At 41.2% G+C, this 10,904-nt stretch overlaps 2 protein-coding genes across 2 annotated transcripts in view; one reads left to right on the plus strand and one right to left on the minus strand.

Moving 5' to 3' along the window:
* The window catches only part of iyd (iodotyrosine deiodinase), a 63,009-nt gene that overhangs the window by 30,225 nt on the left and 21,880 nt on the right, over positions 1-10,904 (minus strand). The gene's annotated exons all lie outside the window — the stretch shown is intronic.
* The window catches only part of ppp1r14c (protein phosphatase 1, regulatory (inhibitor) subunit 14C), a 37,060-nt gene that overhangs the window by 21,921 nt on the left and 4,235 nt on the right, over positions 1-10,904 (plus strand). The window contains exons 2-3 of the mRNA XM_049590379.1: positions 6,797-6,880; positions 9,027-9,059. Of these exons, the coding sequence (XP_049446336.1) occupies positions 6,797-6,880; positions 9,027-9,059 (117 nt within the window). The remainder of the gene's footprint in view (positions 1-6,796; positions 6,881-9,026; positions 9,060-10,904) is intronic.

The following is a 10,904-nucleotide window of genomic DNA, read 5'->3' on the forward strand; positions in this document are numbered from 1 at the left end:
TTTAACAAAGGCAACACTACAAAATAAGGCTCTATTACAACTCACAAGGTTCACTGACAAAACAACTGTCTTATACTAAACATGTTTTCCAAACAAATGCAACAAGCTAACGTTATTAGCACAAGCCTAATGGCATTTTACATTGTATTTAGCCTAGCAACTCGCAGACTTCTCCCTACTCATATGAAGCCAGGAACATTAGCAACATTTAACTAAGGTAATGTTATAAAATTTGTCTCCATAACAACTCACAAAACAACTGTCTTATATTAAACACGTTTCCAAATAAAAAATGGTAATGCTAACGTTATTAGCACAAGCCTATGTAATTTTACATTGTATGAACTAGCCTAGTGATGAGCGGAGATTTCCTCTGCTCATATGAAGCCAGGATAAATCACACACAAGCCTTAAAATGCTATTTTTGTGGAGGCTTTATTGTCTTCAATTTATTTATTGTTTCTTGTCTGTGAAATTAAAGTAAATAAAAGCTTCGTCTCTACTGAGGGAAATGGTTTCAGCTTACAAAAATAGACAGGAAGTCAGCGTCGCTGCAACACGTAGTTACAAGTCTGGGGAGGAGCACACACAGTGACTATTGTCATTGAAAAATGCATCAGAATGCAAGACATAAAAACATTAAATAAAGTCAAAATCATTTTTAACACTTGAATTTTATTTTACAGTGGATTTTTTTCAGCGCCAATCTTTCTGTTTTCAATGCAAATTTTGATGCTAAAACTTACTGTCACTGTTTTGACACCATATGTCCTTCAACACTACACTCATAAACAAATGTTCACTATATTTTATTTGTTGTGTGAATGTCCAACATACTCAAAACACAGGAAGATGTGTATGTAGTTTGATGACAGCCTCCCTGTCCTCACTGTCCTCTTGTATGCTGTCAGGCGTTCTGTCTCTATATTTCTATGTTTGTGTGGTTTCTGCTTCCTGGGATCAAATCAAAGAAACAACAAAAACATCTCCTGTGGTTGTACAGGTAACACCTTCCTATATCTCCCATCAAATATGTATTGTTCAGTTGAGGTTCTGTATGAGTTGTATGAATCTGCCGTCTTGTAAACTCAGAGCAAATCTGGATCTTTTTTCGTCACTATTTTGAATGTATTCCTGTGGGAGTGTGTGTCTGTGTGTGTCTTGCCTGTCCCTTTATGTCTCCTGGCATTATGTGCTGTCATTTTGTCACCCTTCCACTGCTGGCAAGATGGAAGATGATTTTCCCCTGGGGGCAGTGGGTGTGACCTCGACTATTTCAGGCTCTCAATCACCAGCAGGACGGCGACGAGTTCAGTGTTTATCTGCATGCTAAGTGTGTGCGAGTGTTTCCATTCCTGTCATTGCAGCCAGTGTATATAACACACTTAGGTACTTTCTCAGAAGCTCTGCGGAGAGACAAAGCCCTGTGGTGAGCGTTTCTCTGATTGATGGTGGCAAAAAGAATCTTGTGTGTGTGAAGATTTGCACGTTGTTGGCGATTGCCTGCAGTCATGCTTCACACACACAGGCCATGCTTGCCCTAGTCATCACCGATCACAGTGACAGAGGGTGACGGACTGCCTGCTGACAAGTGGAATGGTCACACACACACATACATACATACACAGCAGTCAGACTGAGTGATAACCACAGTACTATACATAGATGGATAGATAGCGGTGTCTTTCCCCTCCACCCTCTTTAAGAAGTAGGTCAGTGTGTTGCATTCACTCTCCTGATGGCCTTTCACTTCCCTCTTACTCTAATTCACTTATTCATCTCCGCTATTAAGTTAAATCTTCTCTCTGTGGCCTACAGAGACCCAACAGACCGCGCTATGCGAGCAGGACTCCACTCACTGTTGTTTTTTTTGACATCTCAACTCTTGTTTTTGGCATTCATGACAGAGGCCATGATCTCTGAGCCCTGCCCACATTTCAGAGCTGGCAGGTAGCTGCTGTGAGGTGTAAACAAGATGACCTTTGGAGAAGGAGCAGCGATCTGCGATGATTCAGTCTTGAAATTCTAGTTTGGATCTTTAATGGGTTTCATCCGCCCTGAGGGCAGAAACCTGCTTGACCTTTTTGGGACTTCAGATTGAGAGTTGAGAGTTGAGAGAGGTGTTGCTTGGCCATTTTGAGTTTTTGTAATAAGCCGCCCAAATGGAGGGGGAGTTTGTCAACCTACTTTGCCTTACAAGAGAGCAGTGACTACAGAAACAGTGGAAATGAGAGAAAAGATATACATAAGAGATACATGATAGGGCTGTCAAAGTTAATGTGTTAATAACAAGTTAACGCAAATTCCTTTTTAATGCCGCTAATATTTTTGATGTGCGATTGATCCACGTACCTTCTCTAATGACCCTGGGCCCATTCTGTAGTTTGGGAAATCAGGAAGCGATGCAGCAACATTGTGAATGGCAAGTGGAAACAAACCTCCGTGAGCAGAAATAGATAAAGTAAGAGGTTTTTAAATGGCAAGTTCAGCTTCAAAGCCCTGCCACGTGATTCTCTCTGCTAAGCTACCTTTTAGCAGGACTTGTTTATCTGGTGGTATGTGTTTTTTCCCCAAACCAGTCTCCAGAATAAACGTTGGTATTGTACGTTTCTACATAAGTACGTATGTTTCGATATGCTGTTAAATCTAGACACAAAACTACTTCACCAGGAAAAGATCATGTTTTGAATGTTTTTCAAATACTGGGTTTTGGTGGCACAATCCCAAACTAGAAAAGCAGAGCTCACTTAGAAAAATAACAACCACTTCTAAGACAGTATTCCAGCAGGAAATGCAGTGATGTTTCTGTAAAAAATTACACTATTCATGGCACTATTGCTGGTGGAAAAACAGTGATGGTACGCTAAGAGCCACCACATTTGGTAGCTAAAAAGCTGGTGGAAACACGGCAATGTCTCATTAAATAAAAAAACGTTTTTTATTGTCTGTTGGTCTCAAACAGTGGTCTGCAGTTTGGCAGGCATCTTGCCATCCAACGTCCTTCCACCTTCCAGTGATAAAGTCATCTTATAAACGTCATGTCACTTTAAACATTAAACTAACGCATATAAAATGTACAAATGCAAAGCAGTTGTGGTTTGCAGAATTTCAAAATGTCAACTTTTTCTTATGGTGATTGGATTGTTTCTTCCATAGTATTTTGATTTTGTTCTTTATTTATATGGTGTAACAGATTCAATTACTAAGATTTCAGAGCATCAAAATTGATTTCTATGAATATCGCAGCTTGGTTTTTACCCCTGCTCTTGCAAATCTTATATTTTTTCTTACAAACTTGTACATTTCTATGCGTAATTATTCCAAATGGTATTTTTTCAGCTTTGACCAACTAACAAGCATTGCACTCTGGACAGTACAGAGGACCACACTGACATGAAAATGAAAAACGCAAAAGCTAATTACATGAGAATTTTAAATGCCAGCAGCATTCACCCATTTATCTCTTCTCAGTTTGAAATAACTCCTCTGATGTTTTTCACATTTGCATATAACCTCAGTCCTCTGGTTCCACAGCACACACACACTTCTGTACTAATAGATGACGGGGTTTGATATGTTCTGCCATATTCCCTCGTTTCTCCGCCTTTCATTTCTGTTTCCTTAACGAAGGGGGGATTTCAGAGCGAGACCCTCGCGCTAAGACACGGGGAGAGATTTCAGAGGAGGAGGTCGAAGGGGACGCTCATCTGTAGAGAGACAGATGCTTAAAATGCAGGTTGTGTAAATGCCTCTTAACGGCTCAGGAATCAGGATGAAGGTGGGGTAGCCTTGTGCGCAAGTGTGTGTGTGTGAGTGTGTGTGTGTGAGTGTCAAGTGTGTGAACAAATGCAAATGAGGTATGTGCTAGCAAAGTGCGAGTGTCACTGATGTCAAGTGGAATTTTTTAAGTTGGCTCTTTGTGTTTATTGCTTACCTGAAGCCTGCATTCCCGTTGTTTTATATCCTCACAGTTAATGATTTATCTGAAGAACTCCAGCTGCAATAGGTGAGGTAATTCATCTGCAGTCTTACTGTCAAACACAGAGCACACAATGTACCACACCTGCAATTTATCTTACGTTTGGTAGTGTAATTTCAAAGTTATAATTGCGAGCTTATTCTAGACTTTGCACATCAGCCCACCCACGCACAAAGTGAAATCACAACGACTGAGCCTTTAATGCTGCGAGCTAAAATGAAACCTTCCTTCCATCCTCTCATCCCTGTGTCTGAATACCAGCGCACGCTCCAGGCAAAAGATACACGAGTCCTCTGAGAGCACATCAACACACACACATGCACACGAACAGCATTTAAAACTGGTAACCATTTTAGTGTTGTAGCATCCTGGGCAAAGGGAACCAGGGATCACCCACCATGCATCAAAAAAAAAAAAGGTATGAAAGTCGTGTTCGCTACCAAAAAAAGGGCATTCAATCTAAAATAGGACCTCTTCATTTTCGTGTAGGTTACAGCTAATTTCAGAGAACCACTGAACCAGATGCAACAGCAACAAAAAACTATATCATCTAGGATTGCGAGAAAACATCAGTATGCCTGGCTATCATGGTATTATATTTTGGATACCTCAGAGGGAGAGACTGAGAGCTTCCCATTCTCAGCATGAGCCACATCAAATGCACTCTCCCACCGTCCTTTAATCTCCCCTCCAGGAGTTCAGCTGCAGGTGTGTGGCTTCCCACTCCAAAATAAGGTCAGTTGGGAGTGTGTGTGTAACCACCTGGCAGGATAGTAGTTGGCTTCAATTACCCTGCCCCTCAGCCCCTTACACAACATGTCGCTAGAGTAAACACAAAGAACAAAGGCCTGGTCGTAAAGGTGCACCACTAGCATTGACAATTCTCCTAAAATTAGATGTAAGAAATACATTTTCATGCTTATAGTATCCCAATATATCGCAACGCATTGAATCGTAACCCCTGCATCATGATACGTATCGTATCGCCAGATTCTTGCCGATACACAGCTGTATTATCATCTATTTACTTTGTCTCTTTGGTCAGTGTGAATTTACTGTATATACTGAAAACAGCTGACTGTGGATGAGGTAAGGGACTGGTGAGAGCCATTATGATTCAACTAAAAGACCAAATCAATGAGCTGAAAGCGACCGAATGCAGCAGATAGCTAAGAAGATGGTACTTAATTTTCTGTGGGATTGTCAAAAGGCCCAAAATGATACTCAACAGAGCTCGGACGTGGCTCTTTATTGAAACCTGACTGCACTGATGGAAAATTATAGAAGTTGGTCTAGAACAGTGGTTCCCAACTGAGGGTCCAGGTTTAATACACTCAGCGCATAGGCTGTATGTATAGATGGATGACTCGTCTCCACTAACACCCACTGTACAGAAGTGGAGCTAAAATATCTAGGATACGGCAGCCGCCATCTTGCTCCTGGTGAAGTTTCCCGCTTATACACCCGTCCGCCCAATTGTGAGCAACACAACTGAATGCAAGCCCACTGATTGACTCATAGTTGTCAATCATGTTGTAATATCCCCATTTTATAGCATTAAATAACTGATTAAAACGAAACTTACCAGAAAGACAAACACTTGAATAAACAGCAGCATGATTTAAACTACCTTAAATGACAGAAACCATCTTTAGGAAAAATGTATTTGATGTGTACTTTGAGTTTTTATTTTGGTTCATTTTGACCCACCAGTTGGAAACCACTGGTCTAGAACATACTGCACTGTGATGCAGTAGAAGGACATGACAGTGACAATAGCCAGGAAGACAAGAACGTCCATATTAGATATCTCTGCAAACCCCCAGGATATGTTAAGTGTCAAAGTGCTTTTAAAAAATGTTGGTTATGGTAGATGGTTTAGTTATGGTAAGGGTTAGGCAACTAGAAAACCTGGTAAAGATTACTGAAAGATCGTGGTTATGGGTAAGAAATAGGCAAACATAAGTGCAAGTCTGCAACGGGATGGTCTACAGCATGAAAGTCTTATTTGCTACACACCCATTCACCACCATTTTCCAATGAGGGCACACTATTTCCTCCATTGACAGTAAATGTTAGCACTGGACGTCAACTGTGAGTTGCAGAATCATCCAATATGGACGTATTTATCAGAGCGGTATGGTAGAGTCTATTTTGCTGCAATAATGCAGTACTGTATGTTGTCACTGAGTAATTCAGCTGTTGGTAAAGGCCGCCACTTGGATGAAGAAGCTGCATTTGCATACACTTTCTTTGGGCTTTAATTCCCAGAAGGGAGAGTTTGGAAAATACATCATGTGGTAGCTGCAGAGGAAAGGGTTGATCCTCCCTGCGTGCCTCTTTTGCACAAGCCTTGTGGTGAAATAAAACGAACCAGAGGAACACAGGACCTTTGAAGTGGCGTTGAGCAGAATACAGCCTCAAACCACCGAGCCACTAAACGACCCAGCCCTGGCAGCGCGGCATAGCACAATGACATTTCCATATGATGTCTGCTCCTAATAGGCAAATACATGTTCGGGCTGTTTAGAGCTTGGAGTGCAGAGATGTGGAAGCGATGTTTTGAATACAGAGGTGAGATGAAAGTGAGAGAACGTGTGATTTTGGTGAGGAGTTAGCGTCTAAAAAAAGACAAAATGGTGCAAAAACATGACAAGTCGGTGCATCAGATGTTTTGCTAAAATCATTCCAGCACTCTTTAGTTTTGCATTTTCATGTCCTGTATGCCTCGTCTCCTCTCGCTGGTTTGATGTCATCGTCTGCGTGACATGAATCTGTTTCAGCAGCTCACTAACCAACAGTGTTTCTGTGTTTCAGGAGGAGGAGATGCCAGAGGTAGAGATAGACATAGATGACCTGTTGGAGGTCAACAGTGACGACGAGAGAGCCAGCAAACTGCAGGTATGCCCCTGAGACTCTGTGTGTGTGTTTGTCTTTGTACCTATATGTGTATTTTTAGCACACACCATTGTTGTATACTGAACATGAATCAATGTATAGGTACCTATATACTTGAGTCAGTGCTTTTTGTTCTCTCTGAACACACAAGGGGACCTATTATGCTTTCCCTTATTTTTTTGAGTCGAAGGCCTCTTGATTGTTTTTTGCTCAACCTAATGGTGTAGCATGATTACCTAATCAATATCAGCTGTGTAACGAGGGTGTGGCCTATATAACAGGCCAGTGTGCCTGTGTCTGACAGTGATTGCTGATGTTGAAGAAGTCCTGAGGGCTGAAATGTCATCAGGATAAAGGAGAAATGCACATGGAGCCAGGCTGTGCAACACTTTCATCTTACTGTCCTTATTTTTGGTCATGTATATAATCTTATTATGTCGGATGTTCATGTTAAATGTGGCCAAAGTTTAAAATAATAAGGGAGACGTATATAAACGTAATCGCTGTGATCAAAAATCTAAGACTTAAGATCAATCAGAATACTGTTTACAACCTTTACGACCTTTTCTTTATATGGTCAACTGCTTCAGGCATGCTAGTGCAAGCGTTTACATATGTTAGCCTACACTGCTACATGAAGCTACATGCTAACATCAGGGAAACATGTAAACTTCTTAGCCCATGTTGTAAATTTCTGCTAGATTTAGGAACATACTGCTGCTGGAACATGACCAGTTGTTTTTAGAAGCTTTTATTGGTGACTTTTAACAAGGGAAAGTGACGCTGTACAGTCATTCCCCGGTGCAAGCACACTGCTACATGTAGCTACATGCTAAACTCAGAGAAACACGTAATCTTAGTCACTGAAGTTGTTAATTTCTTCCCGATTTTGGATCATATTCCTGCTGGACATGTCTGCTTGTGTTTAGAGACTTTTAGAAAGTGCTGCTATACACAGTCATTTCCTCGCTGCAAGTACATTGCTGCATGTAGCTACATGCTTACGTCAAGGAAACATGAAATCTTAGTTGCAGATTTTAATTTCTTCCCGATTTCGAATCATACTCCTGCTAGTACATGTCTGGTTGTAAAGATTTTGGTTTAGAAACTTTTATTGGTGATTTTTTCAATGTGACAAAGTACTGCTATACACAGTCATTCCTTGGCTGAAAGTATAGTGCTACATGTAGCTACATGCTAACGTCAGGGAAACATGTAAACTTGATGGCCGATGTTGTTAATTTCTCCCCGATTTCGGATCAAAGTCCTGCTGGAACATGTCCGCTTGTGTTTAGAAGCTTGTATTGGTGATTCTTATCAAGAGAAAGTGCCTCATTAGACAGCCATTACCCTGCTGCAAGTACATTGATACATGTAGCTACATGCTAACATCAAGGAAAACATGTAATCTTGGTTGCTGTTGTTGTTATTTCCTCCCTGATTTCGGATCATATTCCTGCTGGAACATATGCAGTTGTGAAGATTTTTGTTTAGAAGCTTTTACTGGTGCTTTATCATAGTAAAAAGAGCCACTATTCTCCGTTACAGTCACTGCAATGACAGCGCAGAGTCGCCGAGATGTGAAAGACCCAGAAATTCTGAGCAATCAGAGCAGGTTTTTTTTGGAAGAGGGGCTTCAAGAAAGGTGCTAAAACGAAGCGTTTCAGAGTACAGATGTTCCAGTACACAGTATAAGGAAAATAAAGTGTTTTTTGACACTAAAGCACGTAAACATGTTCTGGTAGAGACCCAAAATAAAGGTATGAAACTTAAAATGAACATAATAGGTCCCCTTTAACAGCAAGATGTTTCCTAGATGGGATAAAGTCAAATATTTGCTTTGCAGTCAAACTTATCATGGTCAGGTCTTTTGAGTCTCTGGTCAGTAGAAAAATCTAACTACTGTATGTTGGATTTCTCCCTGTATGATTCTTAATGCTCTTGTTGTTTTATTCTGGTACCAAAGCCTGAATTCATGCTCTCCAACCACTAGCTAAACAGACCCATAGAAGCAGAATTGTACATTAATTTTACATTTTATCCCAGTAAATAAAAAATGAAAAGTCCAAGCGCTGTCAAGATGATGTCTAAAAACATCTAATCCCTCAACAACTCACTGTTTTTTTTCTCCTCTTTGCTTCCTACACAGGAATCATTAATAGACTGCTACAAACCAACAGAGGTGAGTCGGTTCAGTGTGTCTGTCAGACAACAAAACACTCGATTTCAATGACCCAGCAGCTTGTGTGTAGATAGACGTTATTGATGCTCACATGTGCCACTCGATTCGCAGTATGTAGAGCACTGTATGTTGAAGCATTGTGTCCCAGATGTGTGTGGTTAATTAATGTCTTGTGACACTCACACACATTTGTTTTCTCTTTCCACCGTCACCCTGACCTAAATACAACACGCACACACACGCCTACGCCCACGTTAAATTTGTTTACTAGTAAAGGGATTTTGTTGACTGTGTTTGAAGGTGTGTCTGTGCGTGTAAAGGTGTTTGGGTTCGGGTGAGGTGGGGTTAAGCTATTTTGGTGCTTACAGGTAGTACAGACCAATCACATTATCTCTACATACGGCGAGCTCGTCCAGCCTGGACTCCCCATCTGTCATCTCTAAGTGTGTGTGTGTGGCTTAAGGTCAGACTGTGACAATTACTACAAGGTCACTGGCATCCAAAGCTGCAGAGGTGTCACACCTACCCTCACACACACACACACACGCCCACCCACACAAATACACTGTAATCCCTTGAGAATGGAGAAGCACTGATGCCATTTTCAACACAATCCCACAGAGGAGGCATCAGCTGGGGATAAACAATGAAAGGCAGAAGCATTGGAGAGAAAAGGTAGGGTGTGATGGAGGGAGGATGAAAGAAGGAACAAGAGTGCTGTTAGAAAAAGGTATACTGGGAGAATAACAGGAGATGAAGGGCGGAGAGTGAGGAATAGAGGCAAAGAGATGGGAGGAGAGGGATGCAGAGGGATATATGAAAGGACAGCTAGAGGCAGAAGGACAGACAAGAGTGTAGGGAGAGGAGGAGGAGGAGAAGAGGTACAGAGGGAAAGAGAAAAGGGGGAGGCGTCAGTAATTGGGTCATGAGCAGAGTCACCCCTGGTATAATGAGAGGGATTATATTCCAGCATATTCTCTACCACTGTGACACCATTGTGGACCTCCATACCACCTCCTGCTTAAACCCAGGATGTGGGTTCTCTGTCCTCCTCCCCTACTGACTTGATTCGTGTTTGTTTTCCATCCTTTTAGTATCACTTCGATGCCAATATGTAAGGGATAATGTAAAGTGAGTGGGTCATTATTGTGAAATGAACCTGACAGGATGATGCTTTACCCTGACACTGAGCAGAGGGGTCTTTAACTGTGCTTTTTACACAGCTATTGACAAACAAAATCAATGATTTGACACAAAATATTGATTTAAAAATGATCGTATTGCTTCCGCTAAGCATCTACAATGAGAACTGCCTCTCTGGCCATGGTCTGTTATTCATGACAGCAGTCTGCTCTTCAGAAATTAAAGACCATAGACTGCCATGATTGACCAATCAGAATCAAGTAAGCCGCGTAAAACACCATACCACAATGTTTGTGTACAACTAGCGTAAAACTTTAATTAGCCTGGGCTATTATTTGCTCAAATCACTGAACTCAACAGGCCTATATTTGGGACAGGCCTTTAATTCATTTCACACAAAACTGTTGCTCAGCAAAGATCAGGAAATACAATCAAATTGTTTATTTAAACCAGTATGAATATTACTTGTATGAAAATGTGGCTTCAGATAACATATCAATTATGAATCAATCATCTGATCTTGCTCTGACAGGCAGCACATCAGAGGATTACGCCACCCGGGATACTGACACAACCGCGCTTTATCCTGTAAAAACAATACTCACAACTTGGATTCATTTTTTATGAGAAACCCTTTTGATTCTTTTGATCTGAGGACGCTTATAGACCAAAGGAATATGAATAACTTTCAGGGTAATGGAG

The sequence above is a fragment of the Epinephelus fuscoguttatus genome, linkage group LG11 (genome assembly GCF_011397635.1).
Source record: "Epinephelus fuscoguttatus linkage group LG11, E.fuscoguttatus.final_Chr_v1".
NCBI classification, from domain to species: Eukaryota; Metazoa; Chordata; class Actinopteri; order Perciformes; family Serranidae; genus Epinephelus; species Epinephelus fuscoguttatus.